At 39.8% G+C, this 21,300-nt stretch overlaps 1 protein-coding gene across 1 annotated transcript in view; it reads left to right on the top strand.

Moving 5' to 3' along the window:
• Positions 1-21,300, top strand: part of N4BP1 (NEDD4 binding protein 1) — a 47,249-nt gene that overhangs the window by 15,480 nt on the left and 10,469 nt on the right. Inside the window, exons 2-4 of the mRNA XM_008533286.2 lie at positions 9,916-11,609; positions 18,367-18,497; positions 20,618-20,714. Coding sequence (XP_008531508.2) covers positions 9,916-11,609; positions 18,367-18,497; positions 20,618-20,714 — 1,922 coding nt within the window. The remainder of the gene's footprint in view (positions 1-9,915; positions 11,610-18,366; positions 18,498-20,617; positions 20,715-21,300) is intronic.

Below are 21,300 nucleotides of genomic sequence, written 5' to 3'. Positions count from 1 at the left end.
AGTTCATATGTAATGTGGATGGTGTGGAATTGTAGATTGAAAATCATTTTACCTTAGAATGTGAATGCATTGCTACCCTTTTTCCCGCCGTCATCCAGAATTGCTGTTGGGGATTTCTGACATTCTGATTGTCATTCTTTTATATGTGCCCTGTTCCCACCCTGCCCCCGGATTTTTCTCTTGTGGGCCTTTAAAAATAATCATGCTTGGGTATTCGGTGGACTCTCAAGATGGATCTGTGTGCTTTAGCTCTGAGACAGGGCTTAATGGAATTTTTCACCAATTATGTATGAGGTCTTGTATATTTTAGCTCCGGAAATGATTTGTGTTATTTATTAATTGCCATTCTATCTTTTAGGAATGCCAGTTATTTGGATTTGGGATATACTAGATGGACCTTAAAGTTTCTTTTCTCTCATTTTTCTCATTTCTGTGTTTTTGTGCTACTTTTGGAGAGATTTCTTCCACTGTGTCTTTCACCTCTTCTATTGCCTCTTACTTTGGCTGTCATATTCCTATGATATATACTCTTATTCTTGTATTCTTATAGTACTCTTATTCTGATTATTTTTCTTTCTTTTTTTTAGCATCTTGATTCCTGTTTTAGGAATTCATTATCATCTTGTATCTGTTTGAAAGCACTAATTAAAATTTTGTTGACGTTTTCTTTTATACCCTGCTTTACCTAGTTTCCTCTATTTTGTGTTCTACTTTATTGGTTTTCTTCGTATTTGAGACTTTGTCCTGGCATAAGTGTTTTCATGTTTCATACTAAATCTGAAAAGCCAGTTTGTGTCTGGGCAGGATGTGTTGATGGCGGGCCTTACCTTGGATTAGTTAGAGAATTAGCCCTTGTTTGAGAAGATGACTGTTTTGGAAGTCTTCTCTCTGGAGAAGAAGCCTTCTTTCCAGGTTAGCTGATTGTTACTGGCGTTCCACTGAGTGGGTGTGATCAGCTTTTCCTTCTCCAGTGGCAGCACAGTAGTCTCAGCAGTATTTCACTCATGTGAATTCCACCGTATGCTTACTTATGCTAAACAGGCAGTGTTATTTAAATATAGTAGGCAGCAAGGAGGTTTCAGATCTGAGTAAGATAGAATGAGCACATCCATCCTGTCACTCCTGTTGAATAGAGCTGTAAAACTTGAACAGAGTGCGTGAAGCAGCTGTTTGAGGACCCTAAAAAGTAAGTAGTAGCAGGCTGACTGGGAAGGAAGATCAGAATTCAGAGTACCAGCAAACCAGTGGCAAGTTTACCATTTTTTCCCCTCTGTTTTCTCCTAGCCTAAACTCAGCGCAGCTCAACCCGGAGTTGGAAATGGGCAGCAGTACGTAGAAAGAGCATCAGGGGAAGCCCTGTAGTTTTAGCTCTAGGGGGAGAAAAGGGAGCACCTAATAGAGTACAAAGGTCCATTTGTGTTCTTCTTTTCTTCATTCTATATGTAGACCAGCTTCCAGTTCCCATGATGCTGGCAATGCAAGTTTGCAGGAGCCGAAATGCTGAGGGAGGGGAACCTTGCTCTCTGATTGGTAAAGTTGGGTCCCAAGAGGATGGAGCCAGCATTACTGCTTTTTTTCCTCTCTGTCCTCGGGATGGGCTGAGGCACAGTTGCAGAAGTACAAAGCAAAGTGGGATAACCAAAGCCCCAGCTTTCTGACTGGAGGACTGAAAAGAAGAGCCCCAGGGAACCAGAAAGCACTAGAAAGATGGCACATAGGGAAGAGCTCAGGAAAGTGACTCCATAAACCTTGTTGATGGTCTCCTAGGTTCATCCTCAAGCTATACATGCATGGATCTACTCCTCATCATTATGACAAAGACTTCTGGGAACCGAACTAACAAAAAAACCACCATCCAGGTGCCAAACTGGCCACTGGGTAGCACACATGTGGGACAGATGCAGATAGGATTGCAGAGGCTTTAAAAACGGAATTGAGATTCACGGATGACAGGCTGCAGCTTGCAGCCTAAGTCTAACTAGGTCACTTAGCTGCTAGAACAAAAGTGTCAACATTCATCATAGGATTTAAACAAGACCCAAAGTCTCATAATATTCAAAATGGATACAGTACAAAATTACTTGGCATGTAAAGAACCAGGAAAATATCAGCTCTCATGAGAAAAGACAATGGACACCAATGCCAAGATGACAGAGACACTGGAATTATCTAACAACAACTTTAAAACATTTATTATAAAAATTTTCCAACAGGCAATCACAAACACTCTTAAAACTAATAGAAAAATAGAAAGTTTCAGCAAAGAAATAGAAGATTTAAGAAGAACCAAATGGAAAGGTAAGAACTGAAAAATACAGTAACCTAAATAAAAACTCACCGAATGGGCTCAATTTTTAAATGGAGATACCAGAGGAAAGAGTCCGTGAATTTGAAGATAGAACAATAGAAGTTATCTAAACTGAATGAAAGGAGTAGAGGAGAAAGAGTGTGGTGGTAAAAAAGTATTCGGAGAAATAATGCTAAAGACTTCCCCACATTGGCAGAAGATGTAAACATAATGATTAGAGAACTCGGTGAACACAAACAGAATTAATGCAAAGAACTGCATACCCAGACTCATCATAACTGCACTGCTGGAAGCTGAAGGCGTGTTAAAAGTCGTGAAAGTGTCAGAGGAAAAGGTGTGTGGGTAGGAGAGCAACAATTAGCATGAGTGCAGCTTGCTTTATCTGAAACCGTGGAGCCCAGAGAAGTGGCACAGTATTTTCTTAAATGGTGAAAGAAAAGAGCTGTTAACCAAGACTTCTCTATCCAGTGAAATTATCCTTTGAGAATGAAAGTGAAATAAAGCATGATAAAACATTCTTAGTTGAACAAAAACTAAAGAGAAGTCATTGCCAGTAGCCTGCTCCAAAAGAATTGGTAAAGGAAAGTCTTCAGACAGAAATGATAACTATCTAGGGAAATATAATAAGTTACTTTCTCCTCTTCCATTCTTTAAAATGAGTTAATGGTTGGAAGCAAAATTTATAACCTTGTCTGATGGGATTTCAAATGTATATTCATGTAATGCTTGTGATAGCTCTAACATACAAGGGGGAGCAAAGAGGATAGAAACCAAGAGTAAAGGAGCCTAGACGATAGTGCGTTCTAAAATTTGTACCTGAGGGATTTTAAGTTATGGAGGTGACTGAGTGATGGCATGGAGAAGTCAGTGTTGTGGAAAGAAGATTCTGATTACTTATATTTCCCAAGAGAAGAGGGCATATCTCACCACGCAGGGCCATAGGTGAGGCATCGGGTTTTGTTCAGGAGGCAGAAGGAGGAGCAAGGGAAAGGCAGGGCAGGGCAGGGTAAACAGTTCAGGATTGGCTAGTTTTGATAATTCTGGCGGCTTTGGGTCACAGGGGCTGTCCTTAGTTGTCTGGTTCCTGGCCCTAGCTTGATGCAGGACAGGGGAAATATTGGCTTGGTTTGTGAGTTAGATTAGGAGATGAGTGGGGGCACGGCACTGGATCAGGCAATCAGCACATGAAAGGCATGCTTTAAGCAGACTTTCTACCGCTCCTAGGAATTAGCTAGCCCTGGTAGGGTAAGTCTTTCCCCAGATCTGAAAGGCCTCTGAAGATGTCAGAACATTATAAGGTATAGAAAATGAAAAATATCAATAGTACAACAGTGAGTTTATACATTCCTCTTGAAATGATGAAATATTGATTTTAAGTGGACCATAAAAATTAAGTATGTATATTGTAATAGCATGACCACTTTAAAAACTATGTAAAGAGACATAGTAAAAAAAATCCAATAAGTAAATTAAATTGTAATAGTGAAAAATGTTTGTATAATGCAAAAGAAGGCTGGATAGGGAAAAAAGAGTTAACAGTAGAGAGCAAGCAGAAAACAAAATGGTGGACTTAAATCTAAACTTACCAATAATTTCATTAAAAGTAAATAGTCTTGGGGCCAACCCAGTGGCATAGTGGTTAAGTTCACACACTCCACTTCAGCCACTTGGGCTTTGTGGATTCAGATCCTGGGCACGGACCTACACACCACTCATCAAGACATGCTGTGGCAGCATCCCACATACAAAATAGAGAAAGATTGTCGCAGATGTTAGCTCAGAGACAATCTTCCTCAAGCAAAACAAGGAGGATTGGTAACAGATGTTAACTCAGGGCCAATCTTCCTCACCAGAGAAAAGTAAATAGTCTAAACACACCAATTAAAAGATAGAGATTGTCAGAATAAACTTAAAAAAACAACCAAACTATATGATGTCTTCAATTTCCATCATGCACTGCATAACATCATTTCGGTCAGCAGGAGACCACACATGTGATGATGGTGTCATAAGATTAGTAGCATAGAGCCTAGGTGTAAAGTAGGCTATACCATCTAGATTTGTGTTAGTACACTTTGTGCTGTTGGCACAATGATAAAATCGCCTAATGACACATTTCTCAGAAGAGATCCCCATCATTAAGAAATGCGTGACTATCTAATGATATCCATAAGTTAAAATTAAAAGGAGGGGAAAACATATACTATTTAAACATTAACAAAAGAAAGCTGGAGTGGCAATATTGCTGTCAGACGAAGTGGCCTCTAGAGCAAAGAGCGACATTACATAATAATAAGAGGTTTAGTTCCCCCATAAGATAAATAATACTAAATGTGTATATTCCTAACAGTAGAACTGCAAAATATATGAAGCAAAAGCTGGCAGAACTGAAAGGAGAAATTGACAAATCTAAAGTTACAGTTGGAGACTTCAACATCCTCTCAACAATTGATAGACCCATTAGACAGAAAATCACCACCAATATAGAAGAACTCAGCAACACCGTCAATCAACCAGATTCTAATATATATTTCTAGAACACTCTGCCCAACAACAGAAGGAGACACATTCTTCTCATGCTCACAGAACACGTATCAAGATAGACTATCACCTGGGCCATAGAACAAATCTCAACAAATTTAAAAGAACTGAGATCGTATAGAGTGTGTTCTCTGACCACAAAGGAATCAAACTAGAAATCAATAACAGAAAGATAACAAGAAAACCTCCAAACACTTGGAAACTGTGAACAACACACTTCTTAATATTGAATAATTTCAAGAGAAATTTTAAAAATACATTGAACTGAATGAAAATGAAAACAGAACAGGACAAAATTTGTGAGATGCAGCTTAAGCAGTTCTGAAAAGGGAATTTATAACACATACTACATTAGAAAAGAAGAAAAGTCTCAAATCGGTAATCTAAGCTCTCACCTCTAGGAACTAGAAAAAGAAGAGGAAAATAAGCCCAAAGGAAGCAAAAGGAGAGAAATAAAGAGCAGAAATCAATGAAGTTGAAAACACAGAACAATAGAGAAAATCAATGAAACAACAAACTTATTCTTTGAAAAAAATCAATAAAATTGACAAACTCTTAACCACACTGAAGAAAGAAGACATAAATTACTAATCAGGGCTGAAGTAGGAAATCAACTACAGACCCTGTGGACATCAAAAAGATAACTACTACAAACTTTACACACCTAAGTTTGACAGCTTAGATGAAATCAACTAGTTGCTCAAAAAGTACACTACCATAACTTTAACCAATATGAAATAAATATTTGAACAACCTTGTAGCTATTAAAGAAATTGAATTAATAACTTAAAAATTCTTCATAAAAGAAATATCCAGGCCCAGATTGTTTCACTGGGGAAGACTACAAAATGTTTTTAAAAGAATTAACATCAATTCTACATAACCTTTTCTAGAAAATACAAGAGGAGAGAACAATACTTCCTTTTCTGTTCATTTGTAATCAGTATTATCCTGATGCTAAAACCAAAGACAGTACAAAAAAGGAAAACTACAGACCAAAGTCCTTCATGAGTAGAGATGCAAAAATTCTTAAAATATTAGGTAGAGTTCATCAATATATAAAAGAATTATACATCATGACCAAGTGGCCATTGTTCCAGGGATACAAGGCTGGTTCAGTATTCAAAACTCAGTCAGTGTAATCAACCATATCAACAGACTGGAGAAGTAAAATCACATGATTATATGATACTGTAAAGCATTTAACAAGTTCAACACCCATTCATGTTCATATCCCTAAAAAAATAGGAATACGGGATAACTTCCTCAACATGATAAAGAACATCTTTAAAAAAATCTGACATTACACTTAATAGTGAAAGACCAAATGTTTTCTCCCTTAGATCGTGAGCAAGGCAAGCATGGCAGCTCTCCCCACTGCACTTCGACACTGTGCTGGAAGTTCCAGCTAGTGCAGTAAGGCAAGAAGATAAAGTAAAAGGCATCTGTAGATCAGGGAAAAAAGCATTCGTAGATGACATAGTTGTCTGCATAGAAAATCCCAAGGAATCTATAAGGAAACATCCTAGAACTAGAAATAGATTCATCAGGGTCACAGGATACATGATCAAAATCAATTTTATTTCTGTTTATTGGCAGTGAACACATAGAAACCAAAATTAAAATGCGGTGTCACTTTAAATTGCTCAAAAAATGAAATACTTGGATGTAAGTCTAACACCACGTACAGGACTTGTGTGCTCAAAACTATAAAACACTGATGAAAGAAAACAAAGATTAGAAAAATGGATAGACATACCATGTTCATGCATCAGAAGACTCAGCAGATGTCAGTTATCCTCAAATCAATGTGCAAGTTTAACACAATTGCTGAACAGTTGCTAAAAAAGATTATTGTAAAGTTTATATGGAAAGTCAAAGGAACTAGAATAGCTAAAAATTTTAAAAAGAAGAATAAAGTGGGAGCAGTCACTATCCAATTTCAAGATATTATATAATTATTATAGTCAAGACTGTGTGGTATTGGTGAAGGGATAGATGTGTAAGTTGATGGAACAGAATAGGGAACCCAGAAATAACCCCACACAAGTATGGCCAACTGATTTTTGACAAGGATGCAAAAGCAACTCAATAGAGAAAAGATAGTCTTTTCAAGAAATGGTGCTAGAGCAATTAGATATCCATAAGCAAAAACATGAACCTAGGCCTAAATCTCACATCTTAGACAAAAATCAACTCAAAATGGACCATAGATTTAAATGCAAAACTTCCAGAACATAGGCGAAATCTTTGGGACATAGGGCTTGGTGAAGCAAAAACCAATAAACTGAACTTCCTTAAAAACTTTTCCTGTCACAAAAGACCGTGTTAAAAGGATGAAAATAGAAACTACAGACCAGGAGAAAATATTTGCAAGCCACGTATATAACAAGGGTTCATATCTATAATATATAAAAAACTCTCAAAACTCAACAGTAAAGACCAAACAATCCAATTAGAAAATGGACCAAAGAAATGAGCAGACATTTCACTGAAGAGGAAAGAAAAATGACAAATAGCACATGCAAAGATGTTCAACATCACTTGTCATTAGGGAAATGTAAACTAAGACCATAATAAGATACACTACACTCTTATTAGAATAGCTAAAATAAAAATTAGTGGCAATATATGCTGGCAAGGATGCAGAGAAACTGAATCTCTCATACGTTGCTAGTGGGAATGTGAAGTGGTATAGCTATTCTGGAGCATGATTTGGCAGTACTTTGAAAAGCTAAACATGCACTTACCATATGCCTAGCAGTTGCACTCCCAGGCATTTATCCCAGAGAAGTGAAAACTGAAGTCCACGTAAAAACCAATACGTGATTGTTCATAGCAGCTTTATGTGTAATAGCTCCAAACTGGAACAACCAAAATGTCCTTCGGTAAGTAGATGGCTAAAAATCGGTAGTTCATCTATATCATGGGATAGTACTAAGGGGTAACAAGGAATGAACTATTGAATAATGCAAGAACTTAGATCAATTTCAAGAGCATTAGGTTGAGTGAGAAAAGCCGATCTCAAAAGTCACATACTGTATATAGTTCTATTTATATAACATTCTTGAAGTCACAGAATTATCGAGACGAAAACAGATTAGTGGTTGCGGGGTGGGTAGGGATGGTAGGTGGAAGTGGGGTAAATATGACATAAAGGGGTAGCATGAAGGAAAGTTTTGTGGTGATGGGATCATTCTGTACCTTGATTGAAGTGGTATTTTCATGAATCTATGTGTGATAAAATGGTATAGAACTATATACACACTATCAATGTACTTGTCCTGGTTTTGATAAATTGTCCTATGATTATATAAGATGTAATGATTGGAGGAAACTCGGTGAAGAGTACACAGACCTTTATGTACTATCTCTGTAACTTCCTGTGAGCTGAGAATTATTTCAAAATAAAATGTTTTTAAAAAAACAACTTCAAGCCACAGCCCAGCTGCGCAGAAGTTCAAACAGGTGGCAGCACAGTGTTGCCCGTATGGAGGTTTTCACGGATGCTGACATCAATGTTGAACGCTCTCCTTGCACAGCTAGGAAGAAAGGATGGTTAGTTCCTGTGCTTTGTGTTTAACTCAGTTACCATGTCACAAAGATAGCAAACTGCTCTAATAAAAAGCCAGGCTCCTCTCTCCAGCGCCACTTTTCTCCCTTCTTTACCACCAAGCCCACAGACATTCCAGGGTTATTTAAAAAGACATAAGAAACAAAGAACTCATGACTGAGCATCGTACTGCTTAGGTCAAGCTTTTCCTTTGTGACGTTTTCCTCATATTCTGGTGTTTCATCTACTCAGGGATTTTCTAGTTCTGAATATGTAAACAAGGAATGTGTACACGTTTGTGTATAAATTCTCACTGAAGATGTGTGGCTGTTATAGTAGCAAGTATGAAGTAGGTGCAAGATTGCAAAGCCTCATTGTGACTGGCGCTGCACACGTTGAACTTTTAAATACCACCATTTTTGGTAGTGCCATTTTAATTTTAGTTTTAAGTATAGATCAGGTATTGCCGGGCCCATTTCTTAGAAATATCTATTCAGAAAATTTTCACTAGTGATTTAAATAACAGTGTTATTATTTAGTGAACACTCATTATGTGCAAGACAGTGTTGTCAGAACTTTACATTCATTATATCATTGAATTCCCTCAAAATACCTGAAATTGCCCTACCCTTGCCTCTGTTTTACAGTTGAAGAAATTGGGATTGGGGGTGAGGAACTTGAGCAGGGTCACCAGTTGTATGGTGGGCATTTGAGCCTAGGAACTGACTCCACTGCCCAAGTCATCAACAACAAGTATGCTCCACGTGTTTGCTCGATTCACATTTCTGCCTCCACTAGCAACCTAATTGCTAAAGAACCCAGTTCCCCTTCTTACCTCATTCAGGCCTTCGATACCAAATTTTACTAGAAACCCTAGCTTTACATCTGAGAATGGCAATACTGTCCACCATTCTCTGATTCTTTATATTTAGATCTCCGTGTAAACAGTCTGGTCTTTCTTAGAAAAGAGACGTAAAACTATATAGGGTATGCATTGTTCCAGCCAGCTGGAGAAAATTTTTTTGTTAGATCTTATTTTTAAATGCCTTCAAGAAATCAGTTTGTTTTATTTGAAACTAAGGGCAATAGTAGCGAAGCAAAAGTCAAAGTTTGTCCTGGAGTAAATTGTTCAACTTGATTATCTTAATAATGTCATAGTAATAATAAATGACTGGTAGCAAGCAAAGATGTTTGTTCTTTATAGATGTAAATAAATCCAGTTTTGTCATTATCTACTGTGCAGCTGGGCAGACCAGTAAGATCACATTGCAAGATACACTGTTGAAAGTTACAAATACCTGCCTTTTAGACTTAAATGCAAAGTTTTCTATTCCTCTGAAAACGACTCAGCAACTTATATCTGTTATTTTAAATCTTTTATTTAAAACATGGCATTTTTCCCCGAAGTTATTAGCATGCTTTTGATTTTTGTACAACTTGACATTTGTAATTACAGGTGCAACATGTGCTGTAAAGAGCTTTTGTAAATTGATCTAATTTCTTGTCTTTACAGGAATATATTAAAGGAGTCTGTGAACCTGAACTAGAAGAAAGAGAATGTTACCCCAAGGCCATGCACTGCATTTTTGTTGGGGCGCAGAGCCTGTTTCTGAAGAGCTTGATTCAGGACACCTGTGCCGATCTCTGCATTCTGGACATTGGTCTTCTCGGCATCAGAGGCAGTGCCGAAGCTGTGGTGATGGCTAGGAGTCACATTCAGCAGTTTGTAAAGCTCTTTGAGAATAATGAGAACTTACCCAACAGTCAGAAAGAATCAGAGGTGAAAAGGGAATTTAAACAATTTGTTGAAGCTCGTGCAGATAAATATACAATGGACTTGTTGATTTTGCCCACTTCCTTGAAAAAAGAACTTTTGACACTCACACAAGGTGAGGAGAATCTATTTGAAAGAGGAGATGATGATGTTCTTGAAATTAGAGATTCTAAACAAACAGAGTTTACACAGAATGCCGCCACAGGGCTGAATGTTTCCAGAGATGAAATTGTTTTGCAGGAAGATGCAAGAAATAAAGCTGGGACTCCTGTTTCTGAGCTTACGAAACAAATGGATACCATCTTTTCTAGTTCACAAGATGTACGTTTTGTTCCAATAAATGGTCTAACCCCAGATGAAGAGGCACTTTCCAAAGACAGAGTATGTCACAAAAGGAGATTCTCTGATTCTGAAGAAAGGCATACCAAGAAACAATTTTCTTTGGAAAATGTTCAGGAGGGGGAGCTTTTTCATGATGGTAAGACAGTACCTGGAAGTGTAATCATTGACGTATCTGATTCTTCTACTGATCCTGAAAATTTAAGTCCAGATATAAAAGACACTACTGAGGAAATGGAATACAACATCCTCGTAAACTTTTTTAAAACCATGGGCTATTCTCAAGAAATTGTTGAAAAGGTCATTAGGGAATATGGGCCATCCACAGAGCCATTATTGCTCTTAGAGGAAATTGAAAAAGAAAATAAAAGATTCCAAGAAGATAGAGAGTTTTCACCTGGTACTGTGTATCCAGAGACCAACAAACCCAAAAATAAAGGTGGTTGTAGCAGCATAAAGGAGCTTACAGCAGATTCCACTCCAAAGAAGACACATACACACACACAGCCAAACATGGTAGGAAAATTTGCTCAGTTACCGTTCAAAGTAGAATCAAAACCATGTACCTCAAATTGCAAAATTAATACTTTGAGAACAGTGCCAATAGAACAGAAAGAAGAAATCTGGAGTTCAAATCAGAACTACGTGTGTAACATAGACCTTGAAACTGATGGCCCTTCACCCTCTGTTGCCCCTTCTAGTCCCAAAGAAGTTGTCAGTTTTGTTTCAAGAGGAGCTTCAAGCCATCAGCCCAGAATTCCAGTTTTTCCTGAAAATGGTTTACAGCATCAAGCAGAACCTTTGCTTCCAAATAATGTGAAGTCTGCCTATGAAAACCGTTCGGGATATTGTAGCTCTCCTCAGTCTAAACCGAATTGTCCACCCCTCTCTCCACCGATGCCGCTGCCCCAGCTCTTACCTTCAGTTACTGATGCAAGGTTGGCAGGACCTTCTGATCATATTGATTCCTCAGTTACAGGGGTTCAAAGGTTTCGCGATACTCTGAAGGTACCCTACAAGCTGGAGTTAAAAAATGAACCGGGGAGAACGGATTTGAAGCACATTGTTATAGATGGGAGCAATGTTGCAATTACGTAAGTCCGCTGTCTGCAGATTATATTATCGTTTTAAATAGGGCTCTAAGCAATGTCTCAGAATTACATGCATTTTATTGGAACCATCCTATGCATCTGTCTAGTTGACCTGTAGCCTTACCTGAAAAAAAGAAAAAACGGCTCGTTGGAGAAGTTTTGTTATTCCATCTTCTGGAGTTGTAAACTTTACTTCACCCTGCTGAACCTCTATTTCTGAGGGCAAGAGATGGTAGAAAATTTGTCTTTTCACATTGCATTGCCCAGTAATAAGCAGTATAGAGACCCTTAAGTCATTAAGTTCTTAATACCATGAATATCATTAGTTTCTGAATACAAGGATAGAGCTTAAGGCAAAAGAGAGATTTTTCTGTCTTTTTATGCTACAATATGCCAGGTCTCTAGCCAGTAGTGTGCAGTGATAATCGGTGTGATGTACTTCTGTTGATACTTTTGTTGATAGATTTATAGTAATTTCCTTCCTAAGAAGACTCATCAGCTTGAGCTTCTTTATGGGCCTCTGCTCTCAGTTGAAGTTTGTCTGTTTGTTTTTAGTAAAAAGAGGTAAATGAACATTTCTATTTAGCCTGTCTTAGATCCCTCTTAGGATTCTGATTTGATACCTCTGGTATCAGATTGGGTTTCTTCTCTGAGGGGTAGTTTAATATAGTGGCTGGGAAGAGTGGGGACCAGGTCAGAGTCTCCGCCCCGCTGTGGACCAGCTGTTTGACCTTGGACAGGTTTCTTCCTGCTGTTCCACTTGGTGCAATCTCTTGCCTCTTGCCCTGTCCTAGAGGATGTCTGTATCATGCCGTTTCCACAGCTGCTAGGTAAAGCGTCCCTCCAGCTTTCAAAGTCAGTTACTCTGTTGGTGTTGAAGTCTTCAAGGTCTAGTGTTTTAAGCAGCTGCTGTTCAAGGAAAGGGGCACCTGGACATGGAATGAAGAAGTTGACATACTTTCCTGAATTGCTGAATATTTATGTGGCTTCTTTCCTGGGAATTCTAAAAGATCAGTTCATGCCCCGATTTTCTAGGAGTACTTGATGAGATTGAAAAATAAGTTTTGTTATTGAAATATGTTTATTATATATTTATTTTTTGTTTTAACTTTTTTAATTAGAATTTTCAAACAGATACATAAGAAGATAATATAATGAATCCCACGTTGGATTTTTTTGGGATTCCCGTGTGCCCTTTACCCAATTCAGTAGGTATCAACTCCCGGCTAGTCTTGTTTCATCATTTCAAACGTTGTTTCACCTGTGCCCCCACCTATTGCCTTTCATCCATATTATTTTGGAGGAAATCTCAGATATTTCATCTATAAATATTTTAGTATCTATTTTTAAAAATGTAAGGATTCTTTGGTTTTTATTTTTTGAATGAATTATTGATGCTGTGCTTTGTTGTCGAAAAAGAAAGAAAGAAAGAAAAAGAAAAAGCCAGCATTTCACATGTTAAAGTTTGAAGACAGGCAGTAGAAATATATAATATACTTGTCTTCATTTCTAAATAATACTGTTTATTGTCATTTTCACTTTGTTTTTTGGCATTTCTTTTGGGGGAAACCCAGCAAATGGCCCACAGCTGCATAGCATTATCTAAGTAAAAGTGTAATGTGCATTTTCAGTCACCCGTAGTCCAAGGCCAGCACCAGTTCCTCATTGTTACGGTTTCTTGAGCCAGCTGATGACATAAAATTTAGGTCAAGATTGTGAGTAATATTAATCCTTTTTCATTTTTCTATATGTGGAAAGATTTCCGAAATTGGTTTTCAAAGAAAAGAAATGCAAATTAGCATAGAATGAACAGTGTTAATGCCACTTTCATAAAGCCTTTTTGGAGTATTAGCTAGTGTCTCCCTCAGAGGGCCCTGTTGGAACTTTGAGCGGTGCTGGCTGACCCTGAAGGGAGGTTCTAGTGTCTCCCTCAGAGGGGCCCGTTGGAACTTTGAGCCGTGCTGGCTGAGCCTGAAGGGATGTTCTGCATGTCTTGTCCCTCCCACTTTGCCCATAATGCCCTGCCCCCAGTCGTCGTGGCAACACCACATATTTCCTCGCCCCTCCGCTGTAGTACTGTCTCGTGAAAACCACTGAATTAGTTAATGCACTGAGGGAAACCACAGTCATTAATTTTTTTGAAAACATTATTTGAGGAGGATTTCAGTTTTCGTTGAATTCACAGATACCTCGGGTTAAAAGCAACACTTTTACAAAGGATATGTTATCCTAAGAAGACAGACTTATACTTAATTTGATGTAGATTGATCTGAAAATAGCAGTAATTAAAATTAACTCTTATTCGGGGGAGAAACTGCTTAATGAGTCTAGGTTTTCCTTTTGGAGTGGTGGAAATGTTCTGGAACAAGATATGGGTGCTGGTTGCACAACATCGTGAATGTACTAAACGCCACTGAATTGTTCACTTTAAAATTGTTATCTTAAGTTATGTGAATTTCACCTCAAATTTTTTTAAAAGTTGGGGAAAAATTTACTCTTATTCTAAATCAGTTGCTTCAATGTTAAACTCGAATTATAGATGATAAATTCCGTGTCTGTTCTGTTCGCTGAGCTGTGCCGAGCTCCATGGTGCCTGGCATAGGGCGGGCACTCAGTAACGGTGTGTAGGATGAATGAATGAATTAAAGACTTAGGAAAGATTAGGATTTTTTTAAGGACTTTTCACCACTCATTTATAACTTGCTATTCCAATTACTATTCCAGTGATCAATTTAAATTTTAACTGAGGCCATATATTTAATTCAACAAATATTTGGAATCTTAAAGCCGAAAAACCTGTTACGTGTCAACTGCTGTAACTTTTAAAACATAATCTCTACACCCATTTTGTGTGGTGAAAATTATCTATAATTTACATAACATGAAACGGTTTTAAAAATCTTGTCCAAGATTACAGGAATAGGAGGTTTGGGCCCATAATCTCTCTCTCCCGAGCCATCGTACACCCTGCCTCCTCCCACAGAGGTTGAGCTTGGAGTTTTCAGGCAGGGCAATGTCAGATCCTTAGGTCTTGAGTTACTTAAGCACTGCTGAGTAAACCTCACTCATTTGACCCAACTATCTTGGGAAGTAGTTAAAAAGGATATTTGAGTTCTTAAGCAATTTGTTGGTTTGAACCTCACCCTAAAATAGCGCAGGCCCCCCCCACCCCTGGGTTTCTCAGAGCCTTTGTTTATTTGCCTATCCAGCGAGATGTCTGCAGTTCGTACAGACACACCGTGAGAAATTCTAAGATACCCTACCTAATGCTGCTGAGTATGCATATCTCTACGTGGTTTTTCCCTTTTGTCACCATGAATGAGTCAAATGATGAGTAAATGGAAATTGTTTGCGGCGTATGGCTAGACATCACAGTGTTGGTCAGATAACACTTGGGCTCTGTCAGTCTGAAACTTCAGCATAAGAGCACCTGACTTATCTGGGTAGATAATTTTCCATGCAGATGAGGTTTGCCCCTTCACTTGCTAGAACTTTGTGTTTTAACCATTTTTCATGCTCGTCTTTCTGTATCAGGGTTCCATGGCTATTTTTATTAAGTGGAAGCAATAGAAGGAAATTACCCTCTCCTGGGTACTCAGAAGGGTTTTTCACTATTTCCCCGCACTGCCCTGTCTGGGTCTCTGACTGCCATGAGTTTGTATCAGGTGTCTGTTGCCCATCTCCTCTCTGGTTTGGCTGCCTGCTACAATATGGAAAACAACCAGTTGATAGAACTTGTCTGCAATTATATGGAAACAAGAGTTTAAATCTCCTTTGAGGGCCTGCACACCTGGCCTCTCAGGCCCAATGTCTGTTCATTCTGCCTTTGGAGCGCTTGCCCTCTTAGAAGTAGAGAGGTGTCATTGTATGTATATGCATTTTCCTGAATCCGGATGGACAGCTGGGTGGGTTTACCTGTCAGCGAGCTGCTCTGGTTTGATTGCTGAGAAGCTTGGATACAGTGATGATTCGGCACATTTCTGCCTGGTCAGGCTGTGGGAGTTGAAGTAGGAAGGGTCGAGGACCCTGTTATTTTGAGGACGATAATTTGGCTCCATTTGATTTTTTTCTGTAGCTTTGTTTTCTGGGTAAATCTCTATGTTCTCCTCCAGAATTTTGAACTGCTGGTTTTATTCCCACAACAGCTCTAGCGATTTTTTGGGGTATCAGAAGTGATCTGGTCTTATCACTGAGGGTAACACTCTGGAAATTCTTTTAGAGCTAATGTTTCTAGAAACTCCGTTTCTTCCCCTCTAACTTGTAAGGGGTCCAGGGCAGCAGAATTTCATGTACTTGCGTTTCCCTGCTTTTTCCTCAGTGACCCAGGAGAGTGGACCTGGGTACCCCACTTCCACTCAGTTTCTACTTTTGCCGTCAATGAAGCCGCTAGGGAAAAGAGGATAAAGAGTTAGTACACTTTGTATCCGAGGATAAGCTAAGGAGGCACTTTACAAGCTTTTTTAGTGCATTTCTCTCAAGGGTTGTTCTCAGGACTTAACATACTTAATATAAAAATCCTTTAGTTTTCCTAAGAACCAGCAGACTGTTGTATTTTTGGATTTTTATGTTTGGGCTATCGTTGACATTAACTCTAGGCTTGTCCTTGCTGTTAAGGACAATTAATTAGAATGATATATTCTTTTTAAACATTAAAAAAAGACCCCGTCTACAAAAACTACCCCCAGCCTTTTTTCCACTAACAAATGTCATATTGCTGCATTCTTGCCGTATTTGAATGTTTTTACGTAAACCACTACTGAACTGTTTCCTCCAGAATGGGTTTGTTTACTTGCGTATGTTTTCTGGGGTACAGCTGATGCCTCTGCAGCCCCATTTATGGCTCACTGAGAAGAGAGTGGGCCTCAGCTTCCAAAAGGAGGCGTTTCTGAGCTGCTCTTCCGGACCGTAGATGTTTGCTGCATGTCCATTCCTCCTTCATGAGAACATGGATTGAGCTCGGGACAGTACCACTGTGGGGTAGTCAAAAGGGCACTGGCCCCGGAATGAGGAAGCCTTAGTCAAATCCCAGGTCATCCGCCCTCCGGCAGGACAGCCTGGGCAAGTTGGTGTCTCTCGTCAGGTGTTTCTTTTTATCTCCAGCAGGAATCCAAGTCCATTCTGTCTCCCAAGGTCTGTGATTCTGGTGCAGAGTACAGGGTAGCGGGTCAAAGGAAGAAGAGGAGGTGATTAAGGGCCTGTGTCAAGAGATAGCTTCATAGAAGAGGGACTGGAATTGAGCTCTAAAGGCATCTGAGGAAGGAGGTGGGGTGGGGGCCTGTGTAAGAGAGTGCACGCAAAGAAACCAGCCTAAGAAAAGGGCAGAGCCCAGGGAGAATGAGACGGCAAGACCTGGCCAAAACCAAGAGAGTCATGATGCATGGTGGTGAAAGTGGAAGGTTCGCTTTGGCCAGATCTCTTCTGATTAGTCACGTGTGCAGGGGACCTGGAAGCCAGGGACTGGGTTTATCCAGAATGGTAGTGCTGTTGAAGTCCCTGAGCAGGATCCAAGGCCTTGTGCATTCAGGGTCAGTCTAACTGGCATGTGTGCAGTGGGTTGCAATTAGGAGAGCCTGGGGTTGACTTTGGGGCTCATTGTGCCAGAGGTGGCGGGACTTTCAAGTGAAGGAAATATCCACCACGTGGTTTTGACTTGGAGAGAAGACAGGACTGAAGATGTGGAATTTACTGTCATTGGAATACAGGTGATCATTGAAGCAGTGAAGATGGGTTATGCTAATCTCATAAGGTATAGCATCACAGTTTGGGAGTTTGAGTTTTTTTTCTTTGTAATACTCAGGGGTAGGCAAATGGTTTACTAGCTGCAAAATTTCCAACTTTGACAAAACACCTTTTTTTTGGGAAACCTCCACTTAACTGCTGGAGAATACAATTTAAATATTTTTTCGTGTTTCTTTTGAAATTTGTTACCAGAGCGTTGGATAGGGGGCATCCTCCATTCTAGCGGTTGCTGACTCTGGGCCAAATCTGGCCACCACCTGTTTTTATAAATACGGACTACAGCCCCACTCTTTCCTTTCCAGTTGGCAGAGTGAAGTGATGTCGCAGAGACCATATGGCCTAGAAAGCCTGTCTGGCCCTTTACAGAAAGTATACTGACTCATGTTCTATACAGCTCCTTGTTTGGTTACTTTTTATCCCTCCTCTCCGCTTCCTTCAACAAAAGCACTTGCCGCAGCGCCCAGTTAGTTTCATTTGAGTCTGGCCCTTCACTTGTTTCCGGGAAGCTGTAAACTGAGTAGCTTTCTCATTTCCCCAGAAAGGGGCTGGAGCTCTCCTGGGGCTGGAGGCCTCCGCAGCCTGTGGACGTTGTGTTGAAGACCGTGTCACAGGATAAATAGCTACTTCTGCTTCAACAACCAAGTTCTTAATAAAATTTACAGAAGATTCTTAGAGGCCAATGACTAGGCAGGACTCTTTAGAAAGGACTCTTTGTCTAAAAAAGCAAGAATAAAAAGTGTAATAAACAAGTATTACCATGAAGCTCAAACTGTCTTCTGCCACACAGCACACTCAATTAAATCAACTAAACAAAATACAAGAAAAGTCGTAAAGCTATTAAGAATCACGTCATTATAATGGGCTCTATCTCAAACAGCAGACCATGCAACTTAATGCCAAAAAATGTAAAAGTATTAACGGAATTTTGTTCTAGTTGTTTTTGTTATATATGGATTTCACCTTTTCCTGGTGAAACTTAACATGTTTTAAACTGAAATAAATTTTATTTATTTCCTTATAGCCACGGTCTGAAAAAGTTCTTTTCTTGTCGTGGAATTGCAATTGCAGTTGAGTATTTTTGGAAACTTGGCAACAGAAACATCACTGTATTTGTCCCCCAGTGGAGAACAAGGCGTGATCCTAATGTCACAGGTGAGACAAACTGTTTTCCCCAGATTTCTAATTAGACATTTAATGAGTTGGCTTATAATTGAACTCACACTACTTAGAATAGAGCCATGTGTCATAGGCAGCAGCTTTAAAAAGAAAATTATAAATCCGTTGCACCCAGTAAAAAACATCAATTGAAGAGAGTTTTACAGCATAAGAAATAGTTGGGAGAAGGTTGGAAAGTTAACTGTTCATATAGAAAGTTATATTAGAGTTCATTATATATCACAAAAATTTTCTTTGACTTTCTAAAAAGTGGATTAAATATGTCTTTTCCTACGCTGAGTTTCTGCCTCTTTTAATAGTATTTTTGAAAATGATCCGTTGATAAATTTGGAACCCTCAAATAGAATGTGTTTTTCACAGTCTGTTTTGTTTAATAGCTTAATTTAAATTATTTCTGTTAATTGTATTGTACTGTATGGCTGACCCGCAGGCCACACACATAAGGTTTGAACTTACTCTGAACCACTAACTATTCCAGAGAAACTTAAGGTAGTTTGTTTCTTAGGTCATAGTAGGAAGACCAGTGAAGGGCTGTGCCAGGCAGCTTCTCAGGTCAGAGCACCTGGAAATGACGGCTAGACTGGGGGAAGGAAGAGGCAGGACAGGGCTCGCCTAACACGTTAAACAGGAAGTAAACTTAGTTACTGCTGAGGTGGAAATGGTAAAACCACACATTTCCCAAGGATCCCAGCTTCCCTCGTGGGTGAGCATACTTGTCCTACAAAGGCACCTAAGGAATGAGGCAGGTCCGCTCCCTTTGTAGCTATTTTTGTAATGGGATTCCGAAAGGGTCTTGTCAGCCGTACGCATTGTGCATTCCCAGGACAAGAAGACAGCGTGTGTGGGTGTTTCAGCTGAAGTCAGTGTTGACTGCCATTGGAGGGAATGCAGGTGTGGGAATCTCAAACCCTGAGCTTTTAGCACTTTCTTTGCCCATTACTGGTGGCTAAATGTGGCCATTACTGGTGGCCACTAAAATATGGCTTTGGCCCTCCTTTCTCCGCTGTCACAACCCACCCCCATGAAAATCAGTAACTATTTGTCAGATAACTCAGAGAGGTTGAGAGGACGCCAGCCAGAGGGAGATTTTAATGGACCCTTGGAATACGGACCAAGCAAGCCTTTCTTGGGATTGGGGCAGAGCAGGTTGTCCCTCCCACCGTGTCCACTTCTGTCACTCTTTTATTTATTTATTTTTTTTTGAGGAAGATTAGCCCTGAGCTGACTGCTGCCAATCCTCCTCTTTTTGCTGAGGAAGACTGGCCCTGAGCTAACATCCGTGCCCATCTTCCTCTACTTTATATGTGGGACGCCTACCACAGCATGGCTTGCCAAGCGGTGCCATGTCCGCACCCGGGATCTGAACTGGCGAGCCCCGGGGCCACCAAAGTGGAACGTGCGCACTTAACCACTGCGCCACCGGCTGCCCCCTCCTGGCACTCTTCCCTGCTCCCCCCACCTCCCTCAGGGAGTCTTGTCGTTACTTTCTTTGTCTTCTACTGCTTGTGAGGCGGCTGTGAAAAAGTTCTTAATAGCATTCATTAAATATAGGGTTATGGTTTACTCGTCTTAATTTAAGAAGCAAATGAGCTGAACTTTTTTACATTTGAAAAGTAGCTAGGGGCCAGCCAGGTGGCTCAGCGGTTAAGTTCGCACATTCCTCTTCTGGGCCGCCTGGGTTTGCCGGTTCGGATCCCGGGTGTGGACACGGCACCGCTTGGCAAAAGCCATGCTGTGGTAGGCGTCCCACATATAAAGTAGAGGAAGATGGGCACAGATGTTAGCTCAGGGCCAGCCTTCCTCAGCAAAAAGAGGAGGATTGGCAGTAGATGTTAGCTCAGGGCTAATCTTCCTCAAAAAAAAAAAAAAAAAACATAGCTAAAGTCAGTTTTTACATTGCCTTTACCTCGTATATCTCTTGCTTGATTTTTTTTTTTCCCTTCCCAGTGAGTTTGTAAAACTGAGTCTTCTTGAGTCAATAAAAAAAAGATTTCTCGCAACTCTCCAAGTGAGACATTTGGGGGTACTTTCATTTATTTAAACATCTGGGAAGATAGCCTTTTTCTGAATGTGTATTCGACTTTTTCCATGAACAGAACAGCACTTCTTAACCCAGCTCCAGGAGCTCGGAATATTATCTTTAACTCCTGCACGGATGGTCTTTGGAGAAAGAATTGCTTCTCATGACGACAGGTATGAAAGGCTGTTTTCCTTTCTGAGGTGGGTATGGGGTGGTGAGGAGCCGACTCCCCCTCCTCTGGACAGTTCTTCATGCATCTGGACCCACGCTCTTAAAGGACTCTCTTGATTCAAGGGTTTAGATTTGAATATTTATGGTCATTAAGGTTGTACACTCAAGACTTTGCTGTATGGGTTTAGAGAAATTAGCAAAAAACCTGTTGAGTTAGAACCTTTTTGTTTGTTTTTAATTAAAACGACTGAGAATCTATAAGTAAAAGCAGATATTGAGTTGTAGTTTTTTGGTGCATTCTGAGAGTAATGTTTGTCTTGTCTTAGCGTGGCAGCCCCAAGAGTGGTTTTCAAACACTGTCTGTCTCCTCCTGATTACTTTTGGCCAGTGACCTAGTCTGTCATTGTGATGCCTGAGCTCTCAGTATTTCTTCCGCATAATAGAAGATGGTCTCAGCTGACCTTGGTGTGATAGGAATAAGCTGTATTTCTTAGGTTGGCATGTTGCTCAGAAAGCAGGTGCTAGTGCATCTGAGACAACAAGCTTTAATCTGTACCTTTTAAATTTTTTACTAAAACCTTTACTGAG

The sequence above is a fragment of the Equus przewalskii genome, chromosome 3 (assembly GCF_037783145.1).
Source record: "Equus przewalskii isolate Varuska chromosome 3, EquPr2, whole genome shotgun sequence".
In the NCBI taxonomy this organism is placed as follows: Eukaryota; Metazoa; Chordata; class Mammalia; order Perissodactyla; family Equidae; genus Equus; species Equus przewalskii.
The sequence above is the reverse complement of the archived record's forward strand: the minus strand, read 5'-3'. Positions and strand labels throughout refer to the sequence as shown.